The sequence below is a fragment of the Plectrocnemia conspersa genome, unplaced genomic scaffold (assembly GCF_051122295.1).
Source record: "Plectrocnemia conspersa isolate PC_06_02 unplaced genomic scaffold, ASM5112229v1 ptg000003l, whole genome shotgun sequence".
NCBI lineage: Eukaryota > Metazoa > Arthropoda > Insecta > Trichoptera > Polycentropodidae > Plectrocnemia > Plectrocnemia conspersa.
The window spans coordinates 1,250,627-1,270,284 of NW_028277167.1; the positions used below are offsets into that span (position 1 = coordinate 1,250,627).

Sequence of the window (19,658 nt, forward strand, 5' to 3'; positions counted from 1 at the left end):
TTACAATAAACGAAAATTGAATGAAGCATATCTAAACCGAATTTCGACTAATACGAGAGCGCAAAAAACAATTATCCTTTCTCAGAAATTAAAAATTCACGTCAAAAGCAATAAAATCGTGTCGACGTCGCAGTGGGAACTCATCGTTACCGTAACAAGCTGGGTGTCCATCCGAAGGGTTGGACTCATAGAACTTTATTACTGGTAACAGCAGTAATGCACACAATGGATTTAATGTAGTTTAGTTAACTAACTTCAGCGCCCTTTGGTAATTTTAATTACTGCTTAGCGACATAAAACTTTCAGTGAATCGTATCTCAGTTCTCCTAAACGAAAGACTTATAAAAGTATCTTAAGATTTTTTTCTGATAAGAGTGAATATTTGGTTATTCGGGAGTTACAAATCATAGATCCCGATTCTGCTAATTAAAGTGTAATAGAAGACACAAATAACTGATGGATCGTCAAAGTGAAACGCGTTACTATGAGTAACAAAGCTGAGGATCTTAGAAGATTTTTGCAGACGTCGTTTACGTGTAGAGAGAATCTCCGTTTGCTCTTAAAAGTGATTTCGAGATCTTTGATAGTATTTTTCTAGACAGATAGATACCAAGATCGTAGATATAATCTGATGGCGAACGAGCTCAGGAACATGACACAATATGGTACTTTACAACACTATCTCCACAGATAATTTAAATCATTTTGTAACAATTTTAAATCCTCGGCATACAGAATAAAACTAAAATTTAGGAGTTCTCTCTAGCATGGAATTTAATTTTATTTTTTGTTCAGTGTGGTAAATTTGGCCGCCACAATTTTAATGCATAATGTGTGCTTTATAAAAAGGAAATTTTTCTTTAAAATCAAAAATATTATGCCAGCAAAAAATAAAATACATAAATTATTATATTAATAAATATATTAATGTATATAAACTATTATTTTTAAGATGAAAATTATAATCGTGTTGCGCTGAGAGGGGATTGGCGATAAACGAACTCTCGATCCTGAAAAGCACAAATGCGGCAAAAATATGATTTTACGCAACCATAAAAATATACAACCGTTAATATTGACGCATATGAGGGTGGCAATAAGACACATTGACATATTTTATTTTACTTTACGGGGATAATTAGATGAGGCGCCACCGGCCATCTTGCTCCTGCCGCATCGCCAAGCTAACAGTTGTTGCTAGTGTGTCACCTATCAAATAAATTGGCCCCCATAATTACAATGTTTATCAATTCAATACAACAAAATTTCGTTATGCCCAAATAAATTGTGACGCTCTCCTAATGAAAATATCACCAAAATTTAACTTCTTTAAGTAAAACATATGTATGTACAAACTAATTATTAAAATATTAGTTTATCAGTAAAGCATAAATGTATTGAGTATCTAAATCAATTAATTTTCAAGTAAATATTTATCTTCAATCCCGTGTTATTGAAGAATAACCCTTTGCACATTAAATATTTTTTGTAAAAAAATAATGATAATGAATGTAATTTGAGGAGCTACTTATTTTCTATATATTTGACACTTAATCAAATAAGTGTCGAATTAAGTGAATCATCCATCACATTTAATTAGATCTGAAGATTCACCGACTCGTGCAATTTGATGAGTCACAAACCAGCATTGTGTTAAAAGTTTCACAATTGTACAAAAGTGAAAACATACATAAGTGCTACATGTCGGCACAAATTGCAATCTTATCAATATCATGCCATTAAACATTTATGTGATACTACAAGTTTAAAGTGAATATCTCCTCGATTTCGGTTGAACATGAATGGGGGCGTTGGTTTCTATGTTTTTATCCAATTTTTCTGATAACACTGTACATGTTTTGGAATGGATTCTGAATACGAAGCGCCACCTATCATTTTCGATAAGGCATTGTGCAAAAGCGGATAATGTATGCGATGTGAAAAAACATAATTTTAGACCATTCGAAGTCATTTTCCGGAAATGTATTCACTTGAAAGTCGGTCATTGTTTAAAAATTCCGACGCTACCACTATAATTCAGAACAATGACCTGCCATTCTATGTTGATTAATTTTATTTTTATGTGTATACATTAATAATGATAATGGTTTAATAATAAAATACGTATAGACGCGCAGCTAAAACGTTTACGGTTTTTTATTAATAACTGTATAAATTTATTATTTTATTTTTAATATAATATATTTCATCATAAGCAATGTAAGTTATATTTTCACTGGCGTTTTAGTGAAATCATATTCATCGATAGATTTATATTTGTCTCTAATCTATCGTTGAAACTCAATCGTCCACTTGCTGTTAGAACCTAAGCCTAACCTAAATGAAATAACCAAACCTAACTTGACCTAATGAAAGTTCTAAAACTATAGTTAGATATGATACTTCAACCTCCCAATATAGCGATTCTCTGCTTTTGCCGCAGGCAAAAGGTGCGAGGGCGGATTCCTTGACGTCCTTTAAGACAGTATGGAAACTGTTATTTTTAATTTAACATTTTTTAAACGATATTAATACTATAGTAAAAGTTAAAATCACGTCAGTAAGATTGCAATCGCATTCAACTCAAATAAATGGTGCATAAGCACTTGTAATAGATAAGTATTATATATATATATATATATATATATATATATATATATATATATATATATATATATATATATATATATATATATATATATATATATATATATATATATATAACATTGCGTTACTTTGATCGTTGATAAAAATAACAAATCTGTCCGACTTTTGGTTAAAATTTTAATTCAAAACTGCATTTGAATAACATTTTTACTGTAATTTGATTAATAAAGTTAATTATCTTTGCATCATATCATCTAGTAATTCTGGTTCTTATCAATCCTAAGCTAAATTTAACTCTGAGCAAAAGTAAATATTTATTTGGTTTAACATACATTTCCAATGTAATTATTATTAATAGAATATATTTATTGTATTATAAGTCATATCAAACGTTGGACTTTATACACGAATTTTTAGTGACAATTACAATCAGCAACATTTAATTTATTTATAAAACACTCTTATCTTATTGCACCAAATTATAATATAATATTAAAAGATTTGGCTGAAGAAAATATTTGATTCGCTCGACGTTAACAGAATGGCCAGTCGTATGATAGTGTGTCATTCCATTAAATTAAGCCTTGAATGAACATCATAATCAAGGCCATTCTGTCCATTGGGTAGCAGACATTTATTGTCCACTAAATCCATCCAACTCATTGTTTACTCATTTTATCATGTTGCACATAAATGCTTCGACAATAGTTTGCGTTTTTATTTTAATCATTTCGCTACAAGTAAAACTAAAAAAAGTTTTCCTACGAGTTTGTATAATGGTTATTTATAAAGAACTGGTTTTTACTTTTCAAGTCAACAGATTGATTCAATCTCTATGCGATTAGCAATGTCATATCCTCTAAGGATACATCATATTTTTCAACACAATATGATGTTTTTTGATGAATTATTTTTATCTGGTATTTTGGACGCTACGCTATTGATATTTAAACATAAGAAGAACATTAATCACTCATTGTGACATATTTATTGAGAAAGCAAAGGCAATGGAATCCGCTTGAACTGATAAAGCAAATCAAAAAAAGAGTTTAGAAATAATGTCCCAGTTAGGAGCAATGTCCATATCACATACATATGTATGTGCCTTTGTAAAATGTTTTTTTAATATTTTCCATAAATCATAACCACAAACTTTTTGTTTTATATTCTTATTTTTTACTAAATTAAGCTAATAACTAATTGAAAATCTGAAAAAATTATGATTTTTTTATAAATATTTTTTTCTTATGAAAGATTCATAATACATTAAATGACATGCAAATTCAAGAGAGTCCCTGTTTAGAATCCACGTCAAAAGCAATAAAATCGTGCCGTCGCAGTGGAAACGATCGGTTATCTAATAAACTTTTTAGCAATATTATGACTTATAATAAGTCAGAATTGAATAAAGCTCATCTAAACCAAATTTTGACCAATGGGAGAGCGCAAAAAACAATTATCCCTTCTCAGAAGTCAAAAATTCACGTCAAAAGCTAATCAAATCGTGCCGTCGCCATCACAGTGGTAACACACTAGTGTACATATTAAGATTTTTTTAACAATATTATGACTTATAATAAGTGAGAATTGAAAGAAGCATATCAAAACCATATAAATTTTGACCAATAGGAGAGCGCAGAAAATATTTATCACTCCGAAAGTCCAAAATCTACGTCAAAGGCAATAAAATTGTGCCGTCGCAGTAAGAACGCATTTTTAAGAATATTACAGTTTACAATAATATATAATGATCGATTTACAACACATAATAATCACTAATTTTAATTTTTAAACGTGCTCATAAAATATATTGAATATGAACAGAAAAATATTTAAGCTTTAGCATTATATGAAAAATATACAGAATTTATTTTTCTATAAAAGCGTGCACTTCATTATATTTATTGTGCTAATTTTTTTTAATTAATGAATAACTAAATTGTGTATATAATGTATAATAGAAGTCATACCTTAAGACATATAAAGTTAAATCAAGAGAAATAAGAATAAAATATATTTTTAACCCCCCCCCCCCTTCCCTGCTACGCATCTGAACCATAATGTTTAATCATAAAAATTCTGATACATCCATTAATCTATTTACATGGAAGATAGTTTCATTACTTTATTGAGATTTAATTTTATAATTTGCTGATAATTTTTACATCAAGTGGTCGCTTTAATTAAATGAAACTAAATTGTAAATAAACATTGGTCTTCCTTGTTTCTGGATTTTATCAACTTTATGATAAATATTTATATCTGCATTTTTAATTAAAATGCACATAATATATATGATATACATAAGTACACTCACCATATTAACAAAACAATAAATCAGCAATGGCGATCCTTTTTAAGACGGCTGGTCAAAATCAAGTGAAAGGTAAACACTACAAACAACAAAAACAAATGAAAAAAACAACAATTTCAAACATCTGTGTTGAAAATTATATCCACAACAAAAATTATAACTCTTAATAACAAATCAATACTTACTCGATAACGACTTATGGAAAAATCTCAAGCAATAACAGCCCCTCCATTGGAAAAGGCTGAAATGACGTTCTTAATTTTAAACCAGAAATTCTCGGTTTATCTCTGAAAGAAAATCTAAAGAAGGTAATCTCGAATCTATCCTATTTTTTTTAAATATATTTCCCACTGCAACGGCGACGGCATGATTTTATTGCTTTTGACTTCTGATTAGGGTTAATTGTTTTTTCCGCTCTCCTATTGGGCAAATTTGGTTTAGATATGCTTCATTTGATTTTCCCTTATTAAAAATCGTAATATTGTAAAAAAATGTCGTTATATGAACGCTAGATAACCGAGCGTTTCCACTGCGACGGCATTATTTTATTGCTTTTGACATAGATTCTAAACAGAGACCCTTGAATTTAGCCAGAAAAATGCATGTCATTTAATGAAACATTATGAATCTTAATGAAATCGAAATATTAAAAAAAAAGATTAGTAATTGGCCAACTTTTTCCCCCTCCGCTGGAAAAAACTGAAAAGAAGTCCCTGTTTAAATGTTTTCCTTCTTCAAAAACTAGTGCATTTATTTTTCGATTTGCAATGTACAGCTTCACATTCAATTAAGCCATTGTAAGTATACTCTCATTTTTATATATTGTAGGATCATTCGTCGCTTCTTCAAAATGACGCACAAAAGATTCAAAATTATTCCACAGAGCCGAAACTAAACGAATACTAGATCAGGTTCTTAAAACTCTTTCAATTTTCAACACCTCAACGCCTAGTGATTCTGCATATAAATGCAACTATAACTTTTCAGCGACGCATTGCATAAAACATCAAGATTAACAATAAATGATTTGAATCTATTGATCCCTGAAATTTTATATACAACACAATATCAAACTATAATGGAAAGAAATTTCTGTCAGGATTTTTTTCACTCCACTTCCTAACATCACAGGAGCGCATGTCGCATGCTACCAAAACTAAATATTTTTATAAATAATCCTCTGTCATCCCATAAAAATCAAGACATTGGAGTAAGGACTTTGCTGTTAAGTTTTTAAGTTCGATCAAGTCCAAAAATAAATTAATCGGTGAATTCATTCCAACACTTTCGATACAGCATCAAACATACACATGAGAGTGATTTTTGCTTATGTTGGTTGATTCATCAATTATCAATGAAATTATATTTTTCGATTGAACAATTTCTTGAATGGCCATATTATTATGCCTCGAAAGACCAATAAATATTTCGGATGGTTTTAATCGTTATATTTTATCTTTTACACAATAATAGTAGGCTCATCCTATCTCCACCCTGCAGATATAAGACTGGGCGGAAGATTCCCGCTCGGCTTGACCCAAGCGTCTCTCAGACATAACAGTTTTTAATGGACATGTCGCAAATTAATCAAAACAGTATATTTTCTCAAGAACTTGTTGATTCTTTGAAGATAATATAAAATAAGATTAAAAAAAAATACCATTCTTACATGCCTTACTATTTTAAAGTAAATAAAAATTTATACAAAATGTACTCTTAGAAGCGTTATATTCTTTCACTATATCAATTATTCAATTTTGATGTCAATAGAGCATTAGAAATGATTCTAGTTTTTGAGAAAGCATTGAATTCTCTAACCAATAGTTTCAGAAATGATCACTATGTCATCAGCATATCTTAATTAAGCTAAAAATTAAAATCATCAAAATCAATACAAATTGATACATTTACTTTTCAAAATATAATATTAGCTATTAGCTTCCATAATGTTCTGTAATTTCGAGAAGAAAACATTAACTTACTTTCTACTTGATACGTGATCATAATTCTAACATGTCAATTAAAAAATCGATTATTTTATTAAAATAAGTACATAATATCTGATAAGTACTGTACATTTACATTGTATGTTCAATTTTCAATCCATTCTAATAAATAATGTATATAAAAATATTATTAATAAACAAATTTAATATTTATGTTTCTTTAATGGCACACTCTTTATCCCAGTCTTTTGGTATATGCTTATCTGTTAAAGTTTTGAATTCAGTAAGCGTGCAAGGATCACTACACTTTGGCAATAGTAGTACATGCGGCTCGGTCGTGTATGAACTGTTATAATACAGCATCTAAAAACAACAATAATAAAGTTTCCCTAAAGATAACAATATTCAAGTATTTATACCTTAATTTCAGTATCATTTTTATCAGGTATTTCATGCAATTCCATAACAAGTGCAGCTCCGAATTGTGGTAAAAGATTCTCTTCAAACGTCAACGTTCTCCATAAATTCACAATGGTTAAATCGTGACCAGAATATAGTACCATTTTGAGTTGAGAAGTGCCGTTAAGTGTACTATTCATATACTCCATGATTTCTTTTAATAGAGGACCTTAAAAGTTATAAAAATCTGAATTAATAATTTGATTCATAATAGTGTTATACAAAAAAATTCTCACCGCCTCTAAGACGCTTCATCGTCTCATCAAAAGTCCATTCTGCCAAACTTACACCTGGAACGTCTTTCATCTTTTCGGGAAATATTCCAACTGACCATTTTGGTAACACTAATCCGTTGTCCCGTTCTATTTCCATATGACTATAAATGAACTCAACTCGCACTAGAGTATTCACAGTCTCGTTACAATGTTCCGTTAACAATTCATAAATATCTTGATATTTATCATTGATTTGTTTTACTGCTGTAGAATTTTTTACTTCTGCATAATGCTTGTCGTAATACGGGCATGACTTCTTCGATGCTAAAATCTGACAATAATACATTAATCAATGAAAAACTTTCACTACTCACTACTCGAAAATTCTTTGGAATCTGATATAATTATAATCTGCCCTTTCTCTTTCTACCGAGAGTAAGCGGGTCATGTATTTTAAATGTTGCTGAACAATGACTAAATACATATTTCATATCAAAGATTTGGCAATATGGTTACATTACCACCCCCAAACACTAATAAGTAAAGACAAAATAACATGAATGTTGCAAAGATGATTCTAATAGTTAAGCAATGGAAGTTGTAAAGATGCTTTTATTATCCAAATGTTATCTTCCCTAATTTAAAAAAAGAGGGCAATATTGAATTAAGAGACAATTTTATATAAATATTTTGTAATCCCTTAATCCAAAAGGTTTTCAAAGAGCTTTTATATTATTTTTACCGCATCATTTTCCCTCGGAATCGAATGCACTGGTATAGGTTGCCACATTATTTTAGAATTCCACGTCTGCTTAGCAGTCGGAGGGTACAAACCGGCCAATAGAGCATAAGCACTCATCAATGTTCTCGATTTGTCGCTGCTTTTCACGTAAATATCGTTCTCGGAGTAATCACTTGGTAAGAAGTTCGAGTAACGTTTGCGTAATGTTTCACCCAGACCAAACATTTGTAGCTTGCCCAACTAAAAATAACAAAATCATTAATAACTAAGATATATGTGAAGTAATTAATTCGTTATACGTTTGTCAACTGTCCCCATCCGTCAGGCCAGCTGTAATTTTTGTAAGGATCGCTATTGTAAGTACCAGTTGGAGATCTAGCTCCATGCCGGAATAACTGTAAAATATAATTTTCATTAGACATAACAATTAAAGTAGTTGCAAGTTTCCAATAATAGTAAATATTGAATTCCCCTGGATTCACATTTTATAGAATAACATTTTACTGATTTTACAAACTTTTACTGATTATCTGCCAGTTAAATTATATTTTCACTGGTAAAAATATATATCCACCGGTGAAATGTATTCCGATATGACTTCACTGAAATGAAATATTAAAAAAAATATTTGCGGGATATATTCTTTGGGGGATAGCCCGAGAATTTATGGTTTAGTCAGTCACTTCAGCTTTTTTAATATTTCGATTTCATTAAAATTCATAGTATTTAATTAAATGGCATTCATTTTTCTGGGCAAATGCAAATGGGGGGGGGGGGGGGGCAAATGCACTCAAGTGTTTTTTAATTTCTATTGTGTCTAGGAGATGAGTCATAAATATATTTCATACGTAACGAGCGTGAAGCAAAAAGTTGTCATTGAATTTTAAAAAGTGCTTTTAATGGGAAGGACGAATTTCGTCGTATTTTATGTGACAAATTTTACAGTCGTCTGCTCTGCGTTCTGTTTATTTTATGAGGGGTAAATTTAACATTTAAATTTGAACGAATTTTAATTCTAATCTGACAAATTTAACTGCCAGTTTAGAATCAATTACATATTTTCAAAATTATTTTTCCAAAGCTTAAGTGTTCATAAAAAATAAATCTATCAGTGGCGTGCCGTCCACACATGCAGTAGATTCAAAACTAGTACGGTTACACATGCTCGTGTTTATAGTCGCTCGCCATCAACCGTGTATGCGGTTGACTTTTGAATCTACCGCATGTATGGACGGCACGCCACTGATATCTATATTTGTATTAAAATTATTGTTGTACATTGATATAGTTTCAAAAGATAAAAATTGAATAATAAAAAGATACTTACTATGCTAACTAGTTTCAACGTTCTTGCATCCGATTGATTCAAAGCCTCTACGCTGCTACCGAACGTTAGAAATGCAAATAAAAATATTCCTATTATGACAACGAGTATCACAAGCGTAATCACAGTACATCTGTATTTTGGATTCCACCATCGATGAGTGAACGAGTCTACTTTTGGGGCATTCTCCGGTTTCCACGTGTTGTTACTATCGTTAAACTCGAAATTCATCTTCAAGGCTCTATTCGATTGACATATTCGAGACGATTTGGCTAAAAATGAAATAAAATAATTAAAAATACAAACTACCCACTATCAATATAACAAGTTTACATGGAGACGGAGTGAACGTGATTTTTTGATGTCTGACTTGGATGAACTTAGCGATAATGATGTTAATAATGTATTATCATCGTCGCTTATTTATAAATTAACAGTGCAATTAAAATGTATCATAAGTTTTTTATAATGTGATTTAATTTGGTGATTCTTACATTGGCTTAGGTAGACATTCACATGCAACACCCAACTTTCTAAACTAAATACTGGTTTTGGTTAACAGCTGGAATATCAAGTGATGTCAAACGATGAAGCTACACCGTTCATTTGACAGTTGTATAAACATTGCTAGCAAAATAAATAAGGCTTTACGATCACCTGGTAACTTTGCGATAACGACATAATAATTGTTTTATTGCGAAGGTCATAGATAATTCATATGTATTTTACTTATTGTACCGTAACGTCAAAAATGTTTCTAGCAAACAACTTTCATAATATAAAAAATATAATTATGTTTAACTACGAATATATATTTAATTATATCAAATAATATACATATTAAACAAAGCAAATTATATAAAAATAATTTTTATGTTTAATATTTTTCCCCTCACAGTAAAATAAAAATAAAGAGTAGTATGTAATAAAGATTGCTCTATGTTCTTATAAATTATAAAAAACCCAAAGTTTGATGGTAATATGTATGATTAAAATTATACACCTGATAAATTTTACTGAAGAATAATTATTAATAATAATAATACACATTTTTATGGTGATGTGCACTGAGTGTACATCACCGGAGTGCGCGGATTTTTTTCAACGTTACGTTAAGAGACCTGTAATTAATATCAAAACTACAGCTGAACACATATTATAGGCAAGGGCGTAATTTCAGATTTTTCTAGGGGGGAGAGGGCAAAAGTTGCCCAATCAGTGGTTGTTATTTTATTATTTCCATTTAATTAAGATTTATAGTATTTCAATAATGACAACAATTTTACTGGCTAAATTTAAAGGGGTCCCTGTTTATAATCCACGGCAAATGCAATAAAATTGTGCCGTCGCAGTAGAGACGTTCGATTCTCTAGCGTTCATATTAAGACTTTGCTTATAATATTACGACTTACATTAAGTGAGAATCCAATGAAACACGCCTGAACCGAATTTTGACCAATGGGATAACGCAAAAAATATATGTATATATATATTTATTTTTAGATTTTGTTATGGCCAAAACTTAGCGGCACTCTGGTAGCACTATCATAACAGACTCTTCTCGTGGCAGCCCTGGCGGACACGCAATTGTCGGTTGCGGGTCCGATTTGATGATCTGCGCACCGTCTACTTATTATAAACCATGTAAACTTCTTCAATATTCAATAAAAATACTACTGTAGTGGCTCAATCTTTATCTAATTGCCACCCGTCTACAATATTTTCTGGTCCTTCGATCCTCGAAAAAAAACAACGATTGGAATAGTTTTCGCAAAATGTTGCTTTTCGTCTTTTGATTTATTGAAAATAATGTTAAATATACAAAATTATGTTAATATAATTTTTATTATAATTATGGAAAGCAATTCGTGAAGTAAGAAATATCTTTGGCATGGCCCTTTTAATAATTAGAAGGGGGGAAACAATTAAAATATAATTCGCCTCCATATTTGTTTGTAATACATACTTAGATTATAGTTACATTTTCCAAGCAAATTTTATACGCGTATATTAAAAAAGTTTGTTACAATTTATTTCAAAAAAACTCACAGTGGTGTGTAAACTATGAAACGTTAAAAATATTTATAGTTAATTTTCGATATAGTTATCATTGCTCTTTTTTATATTATATTTTTAACAAATTTATAAAAATTAAAATCATTATTATATTTGATAAGTATATCGAACGTATATCCATATCGTTTACTTCAGAGCTAATAGTAGAGGCGTAAACCCAACCTTGCCATCTCTTTCTCAATTATGAATAATGATGATACTATTTCATTTATAACCATAAATTGCAATATGTACAAATTTGAATAAAAATACATTACTTTAAAAATGTGATAAAATTTTATTTATTCAATAATAATATTAGTGTAGTATATAATAAACATTGTAATTATTTTTAAAACATTCTTAATCTCGTAAATTTCACCTGGACGCAACAGTAATATAAAATTATTAATACTTGATACATTATCTTTAAGTGAAAGTATTTATTCCTTTACTTAATTTTCATCTTTAGCGGTAAAGGGATCCGAATTTTCTAGACCCACACTCTTTATCGAAACATCCCAAAGTTTGGTTGCAGTTTCAGCGTTTAACGCTTCATTCGAAGGTGTATATACTTCGCAATCACTATAAACAAATATATTATTAAATAATTATATGGAAATTATATTTTATATATAATAATTTACCTATAATATAATCCAGTTTCATTGGCACACTTTTCATCGAGAGAGCAATAAATGGTAGTCTGAGCTCCTAATTCAGGTGTCTTTTGGAATATTTTAGTGAAGCTAAATAGTCTTCGTGTTCCTGGAAAGAATGCGGTGTCCAAATGTCTGCCGAGTTCTGTGGCAATGACACCAGGATGCAAAGAATACACATTCACGCCTTCAATTTTATTTTCCTGAAAAAGCGTAGTTTGTTTAATTTTTTATGTAACATATTTTTTGCAACAAATATGTTAAAATTTATAAATCTATGATCTTGGTTGTGTTGAAAGCATAAATAATATAAACTTTAAAATCGCAATAAGAAGAAAATATACATCTATGAATAATTTATTATTAATAAAAATAACATAGGGCGATTAAATAATATCATCACTTATTTTTACAAACTATCGGACGAATAATTTGATGCTAATCAAATAAATAATTAGGTAACTTTACAAAAGGCTTTACTAAAATAAGCTTATTAGTCCAGTCAAATAAGGGTTTAACCTCGGAATGAAAGATAACAAGCTGAAATTTTGCACAGACCTTTGTTTTGGCGTTTTAAATATATGGTGAAAAGTCTCAAAAGATATCGCGTCTGCTAATCAAGATATTAAAGGTCAAAGGTCATAAAAATCGTTTTTTTGCAAATATCTCGCCTCTTTTGCGTCGCATGTCATTAAATGTTTAACAAAACTTATAGAAAATAAAATTTTCTACAAGTTTGTTATAATTTATTTCTTCGTATGGTTAATGGTTTTCGAGATATAGCGCGGGGAGTGGGAAGCGCGCATCCGTTTATAGGATAACGCTATGTAAACTAAGGAGCCAGAGTTACCTGTACATTCTTCCACAGTTTCGTAGAAAACATCGCAAATTGTTATCTGCTGAATGAACCCATCTAAAGCATTATAACTTTCAATCTCCATATCTTCAAAAATCATCATCGATAATGCAAAAAGTAATACGTATGGCCTCTGATACTTCTTGCAAAAGCGGGACCATCCAACATTTTGTCGACAGAATTCGATGCATAAATTGTACTGAGAGCTTCCTTGATTCCGCTTCCATTCATTATATACCCTATGCATCCAATAAAAGACATAAGCATATGAAAGCCTCCTAGTTTCACAACTACTCTGGACAAGTCTGAGCTAGCATCTGAAGCTGCTACGATTTCACGTGCTTTTATGTACAACGGCTGATAAAAAGTTATTAAGCATGTTCTTTGTTCATGTTTCTTGGCAGTGTTTATAGCACACTGTAATGTAGTGTAAATTGTGTCCATATTACTCACAGGATGATGAATAAAAGTAAGAAACAGAATCCGAGAAGTTACAAAGTTCTCATTGTTTTTTGTAAGTTGTTCAATAAATCCATTCCACCCTGGCAACGGTGAGATATTTTTCCACTTTCCGTACTTCCACAACAAATCAACTACATTAAATATTTGTTCGGTTAGTTCTTCTACATCATTAAAATTTTGAACTTGAATCTCTTGCTCAATCCGGGTACGACATGATTTTCATACACTAGAAGGAGTATATGTGATAGTGCTGCTAACTCCTTTGCACTTGGTTTTGTTGTAAATTTCTTTATGCGGTCATCAGATATAACTTCAGATTTTGGAGTTATTATTTTTATCATTCCCATTATATGAACAGTATTATAGCCATCAAGAGTATAAATATTTTTCTGCATTATCTGCTGCATACTGTACTAAGGCGCTTGACTATGATGGTTGATTACGAGGCTGTGGGTGATAAACAGCTGAAATTTAACATTTTACAGTATCACTATATGAAGCGAAAAAACCTAAACTTGACAAAACATCCAAAAGTCTTTTTGGATGTTTGGCCTTTCTGTATTTTTTCTATGAAGAAATACAGATAGGCCAAATACAGATAACTGCGAAGAAAAGGACCGTTTTCGTATGGAAGTCATTATAGCATGACTTATAGCTGTGTATTTCGTTTTAAAATGCCCCGTCTTTCCTTTTCTGTTCTTTATAATAACTTCTTGCAGAAAATGTAATAAAGTTTTCGGAATTTCTTCATTAATATTTTACTCGGGGGCGGATAGGACTTGGTCTCAACAACAGAAGATCGAATATCTTCTCTAATAATCGCCGCAGCAGCTTCCACTACGCGCAAGTGTTCTTCTTCCGAACTGCCTTTTTTATTTTCATACCAAGCTATGGATAAAACTTAAGCTTGAGCATCGCGAAAAGAAAAAATAGGGAATGATCCAATCTTCGTTATAACTATAATATCAGTTAAATATTTTTCTCTTAATTTGGAAATGATCTTCTTATCATCTGGTACATACTCCGTTAGGACATCTCTCAACTCTTTCAATTTTTTCGCACAAATTTCTTGTCGAGCAATATTTCATTTTTAATTCCTAATAATACAATAAAGAACGTAATAAAATTATGGTTCAAACGACTTGCCAAGACCACTTTTTTCACGATTGTTTACTTTTTCAAAGCTTATACAAAGTTAAGCAGGTAGAAATACTCGCTGGATTCTATAAACGGATTTACGCCTCCCACTCTTCGCGGTATATCTCAAAAACGGTTAATGATACAAAACAAATATTGTAACTAAACTTGTAGATAATTTTATGCTTTACAAGTTTTGTGAAGCATCTAATGACGTGCAACGCATAAAACGCGAGATATTTGCAAAAAAACAAATTTTGTGACCTTTGACCTTTGATATCTTGATTAGCAGACACGATATTTTATGAGACTTTTCACCCTGTCCTTAGAACATCAAAACGAAGGTCTGTGCAAAATTTCAGCTTGGTATCTTTCATTCCGAGGTTTAGCCTTTATTTCGCCTTATTTGACTGGACTATATATGTTACAGCGAATCTGTATTAACTGGTAATCCAGTGAAGATATATTTTCACTAGTATGAATATAAATTCACTAACTTAGACAGTTAAAATATATTAAACAATTGATTTACAATTTCACTGCTCAGTAACAGTAAAACTGTATTTGTTCACAGTCTGATGATCTAGTATACGTATTTTAACACAATCAGAAATTCACAGAATTGTGACGTCGCATCGTTCGACAAAATATTGTAATATTTAAAATAAACTAAACCAAACCCAACTTAACCTAAACAAATTAATCAAATGAAAGAGCAAAAACTATAGTTAGTTTTAGAACTTTCATTACGGCAAGTTGGAATTGATTAATTCGTTTAGGTTTGGGTTTGAACAGCAAATATATGTTTCGCAACTGTCAAATAGGCATTTTAGAGCAGCATATAATTTCACTGTCAGTTAAAGTATATTTTTATAAATACGTATCTACCAGTGAAAATATATTCAGATATGATTTCACTGAAACGCCAGTAAAAATATGGCTTCACTGACAATACACATTTACTTTAATATATACATAGTTCACTTGGTTTCAGTTAACTAATTCGAACGTTATAATTAACGAAAATTTTCATAAAATAATAAAATAGACAACGTTGACCTATCATGTGAAAAAAATGTGATTTGCTAAGCCCTGCGATTCTATTTTTTTAAACAATTTAGAAATAAAATAGTGTTAGCAAATAAGTCTACAATTAGTTATGTCTTTTATTATCCTTTTTATTAAAAATATAGTAAAAAAAGTTTTCATTTAACCCTTTGGCTGCTGAAATAAATTTGGTGAGATCATGCTAGATCATGCTAGATCAGACATCATCATTGTATAACGTAGCAAATATATTTTTATAGGTTGTAGAGGTAAATACCACATTATCTGAATAAATATTTTTTATTATGTTTCTCATATATTGATATTTAAATAGTAGTCCCAAAAAGCTCGGAAACCAAAGGGTTAATGGAAAAATAGCCATTGTATAAAGATTTATTTAATAAAACATACGGGGATAAACTAGATAGATAATTATTCAAGAATAACATAGGTGTTTAATTTGAATACCAAAGATTTTTATAAATATATGCGCAAGGCCAGCAATGTACTTTGTATGTAAATATTATAATTTAATAATAAAAACGTATACATTTAAATTATTATTAACTAACATTATTGCAAATGGTAATTTGAAAAATATTTATTAAGAATTACTTATTAATATATTGGATGCAGGGATTGAGCTTAGTGCGTTTTCTCACATAGAATATGGTAATTTTATGGTTATTTATAATCTATATTTATGTAAAAAAATTGTTCTAAAAATGATTATTATATGAACGTACTTTTACCTCACTTGCTGTAACTTTGAACTTGGACATTGCAAACGTGTCTATAAATAGAAATACGCATATTGGATTTAAATTAGCTATATGAGAATCCAAATGCCGGTAAAAGACAGAAAAAACAGATTTTTTCAGTTTCACATGTTATGCAAAATGATTATATAAAAATTACTAATTCAGATCTCTTAGACACGATATAAATTTATATTTACTTGCTGGATATATAATACTATTCTTAAAAGCCCTTTTAAAATCAGCGTTGATAACGTCTACCTGATGACTATATCAAGATTATTCATACTAAAATATAGCGATAACAAATTATGGTTAAAATGTTAGATATTCAATATACCTTTAACTTCTTAGCCAATTCTTTTGTGAATAAAATATTTGCCAATTTACTCTGACCGTATGCCGCCGTCGGTTTATAAGTTCTCTTGTCGTAATGCATGTCTTCAAAATTAATATGTCCCACTGCAATTAACAATAATGATTAATAAAAAGCATAAGACTTTAACAAAAATAACTTGAAATTCTACAAACTCTTGTGGGCGTGAGAAGACACATTCACGATTCTAGCAGGTTTCGAGTTAATAATCCTCGGAAGAAGCATCAGAGTGAACAAAAAGTGAGACATATGATTGGTTCCAATTTGCGTCTCGAATCCGTCTTCGGTCTTTCCTTTCGGACACATCATAACGCCAGCGTTATTGACGAGCAAGTTGATTTTTGGTTCCGTAGAAAGTAAATGCTTGGCGCAATCGCGAACCGATGTCAGAGAACCGAGATCCAGTTTGGTGATGAGAATTTCGCCGAGTTGCTCTTGTGTCGCACATTTCTTTACGATGTCGTCTTTAGCATCGGTGGCTTTTGTTAAATCCCGGCATGCCATTATAACTTTTGCGCCTGAAGTGAAGATTGACAGTAATTAATAAATGTGTATTAAATAACATTTGTTTAATTTGTACCTCTTTTGTAGAAATCCAGCACAGTCTCTTTTCCTATTCCAGTGTTGGATCCTGTAACGATTGCAGTGATGCCATCGAGTCTGGCTTTGCTGTAACATCTTCCGCTGAAGAAAGGCATTGTAGTTCTGGAAAATTAGTATTAATTAATAAGCCACATAAAACAAAACCACATACATTTTATCAAAAGCTTGAAAACCCAAGAAAATAAGGTAAAATAGTATAATACGGCATTGTTTTCCCTATAAAATACTGTTTAATGTTGTAGTGATTTAATTAATTAACAATGTGAAGACAAAACTCCTGACCGTTTGCAAATTGTATATATGTATTGTCAGTTTTAAAGTCGATTGTTACAAATTGTCATAATTAACATATAAACCACAAGATAGCGATTATAACAAATAATGATTTTTTAACGTAAAGGTTCACAAAAATCTAATGTCAATTTATAAATGCAAATAGTTATTGATTTTTATATTGGTTAGTGAATTGCAGAATTATGTAAATAAAATAAAAATAAAGGAATTACAAAGGATTTATACAATGCTTATTAGTATTGTATTATTTATTGATTTGTTTCAAAGTTTATGAAGCAAAGGGTTTAAAAAGGTATGTTGTGGTAATTTATTATTATTGATAGCTTTCAAAAGTATGCGTGGTTATTGTGTAATTCTTAGGTGTTCTGAAATGACAATTTCACTGATGCTTTGTTAAGCCAAACCTTTGTTGTTGCAACTTTCTAATTGGCTATTGATTAAATTTGAACCAACATTTTTAGCTATATTTTCTTATATGTATTGCTCTATATCGATGAATGATATCAATTCATAAAATGCAAATATTTTATTGCAAACATATAAAAATTGTTTTTTCCCAAAATCACATCACTAACTTCAAAAAAAGTTATTTTACAACCGTTTTGTCTTATATATTTTTTTACATTATAATTAGTTTTGTGCGTTAGATCATTAATATGACAAGCAGAGCATTACAAAGTAAAAAAGTGGAACACTATGTATATTTTTAATTGAATTTGTACTTTAAGTAATGAGTTTAAAATATATTATTTAGCCAACGAGAATAATATGAAAATTGGAGGAAGGGATAAATTCCATGTAAAAAATATTTTTGATTGTGTAATTAAAATTACTGTTCTTTGTATCCCATTATCAGTTACATCATATGAATGTGAATATACAATAAATATAATTACTTTAATAACATAGAAGCTAAGTTAAGATAAAATATATATATATATATATATATATATATATATCAATAACACGATAATACATATTATATAAATATTGCATGGTCATCATTATACGCAGATATAAAAAACAAGTATCACTACTTTATAGTTACGGAAATAATCAAACTTTTAGTTTCACAACTCAAACAAGAATATTAATAAAGGGCTAAAGATCGATTTCGAAACGATGCGTTTTCACTTTTATACTCTTCTCTAAATTTTAGAATAGAAATTGTCAAAATAAAGCAAAGACTTGTGTAGAAATTGTTCAAGTGCAAATCTAATTAGAATTACTGTTGATCGGATTACTTAATTGTGAGACTTTAACACTGGCTAATTGCAATTCTTTGCAGTATTCAAGCCTCAATGACTTTATCCTTGATGCAATAAGAATATCGATAAACTTTGTGCTTTGAATTTATATAATAGTGACATAAAAAATTATAGCATGTTTTTCTGACGAAGCACAACATTGAGTAGCCTTGACCTTCAATCCTAAGCTCTAAAATCGTTAAAATTCTTAGTTTTAGATACAAAAAATCCAGTATTCAGTCATGATGATTTACCATTATTGATATTTCAATACATTTTTTATAAATATATTAAAAAAACAATCATGTGATACAGGAACTTGTGAATTATAACCACAAAATTATGAAATACTCACGTGTTTCTTGATTATTTTTTATCAAACTGTTGTAGAAGAATGTTTTGTAGATAGTTTAATTTATCTTTTTGGAGATTGTGAATAAATTCACGGAACAACACGTCCACACCCAAAGAGAAAAATTTAGGCACTGGTGTAACAGAGACGGCAGTCAGTAGATTAACTAACGTAGCAGTACAATACCTAAGGCTCCCAACATTCC

At 30.1% G+C, this 19,658-nt stretch overlaps 2 protein-coding genes across 3 annotated transcripts; both read right to left on the reverse strand.

Moving 5' to 3' along the window:
- Positions 1-6,941: 6,941 nt before the first annotated feature.
- Positions 6,942-10,329, reverse strand: LOC148236297 (prostatic acid phosphatase-like). Of its 2 annotated transcripts, none has more exons than XM_088183279.1 (7): positions 10,102-10,329; positions 9,611-9,879; positions 8,583-8,678; positions 8,284-8,523; positions 7,563-7,872; positions 7,287-7,495; positions 6,942-7,230 (listed from the first exon to the last, which is right to left on the reverse strand). In XM_088183279.1, the coding sequence occupies exons 2-7, from the start codon at positions 9,836-9,838 to the stop codon at positions 7,078-7,080; spliced, it is 1,236 nt and encodes a 411-aa protein (XP_088039405.1). In that variant the 5' UTR covers positions 9,839-9,879; positions 10,102-10,329; the 3' UTR covers positions 6,942-7,077. The 2 variants fall into 2 exon arrangements, with proteins under 2 accessions (XP_088039405.1, XP_088039406.1); XM_088183280.1 differs by lacking the exon at positions 10,102-10,329 and adding an exon at positions 9,941-10,048.
- A 1,611-nt stretch (positions 10,330-11,940) lies between these two features.
- Positions 11,941-19,658, reverse strand: LOC148236298 (retinol dehydrogenase 12-like). The gene is made up of 6 exons (XM_088183039.1): positions 19,457-19,658; positions 17,538-17,662; positions 17,113-17,475; positions 16,922-17,043; positions 12,310-12,524; positions 11,941-12,247 (listed from the first exon to the last, which is right to left on the reverse strand). Exons 2-6 carry the CDS (start codon positions 17,653-17,655, stop codon positions 12,118-12,120), a joined length of 948 nt encoding a protein of 315 aa, XP_088039165.1. The 5' UTR covers positions 17,656-17,662; positions 19,457-19,658; the 3' UTR covers positions 11,941-12,117.

Excerpts from the sequence above, each read along its gene's own strand:
- LOC148236297 (XM_088183279.1), bottom strand. The coding sequence starts at position 9,838 with ATGAATTTCGAGTTTAACGATAGTAACAACACGTGGAAACCGGAGAAT. Across the intron at positions 8,524-8,582 it reads GATGGGGACAGTTGACAAAC|TTGGGCAAGCTACAAATGTT; the intron begins GTATAACGAATT and ends TGTTATTTTTAG. Across the intron at positions 7,873-8,283 it reads TTCCGAGGGAAAATGATGCG|ATTTTAGCATCGAAGAAGTC; the intron begins GTAAAAATAATA and ends TATTATTGTCAG.
- LOC148236298 (XM_088183039.1), bottom strand. The coding sequence starts at position 17,655 with ATGCCTTTCTTCAGCGGAAGATGTTACAGCAAAGCCAGACTCGATGGC. Across the intron at positions 17,044-17,112 it reads GTCTTCTCACGCCCACAAGA|TGGGACATATTAATTTTGAA; the intron begins GTTTGTAGAATT and ends TGTTAATTGCAG. Across the intron at positions 12,525-16,921 it reads AATTGGCTAAGAAGTTAAAG|GAAAATAAAATTGAAGGCGT; the intron begins GTATATTGAATA and ends ACGCTTTTTCAG.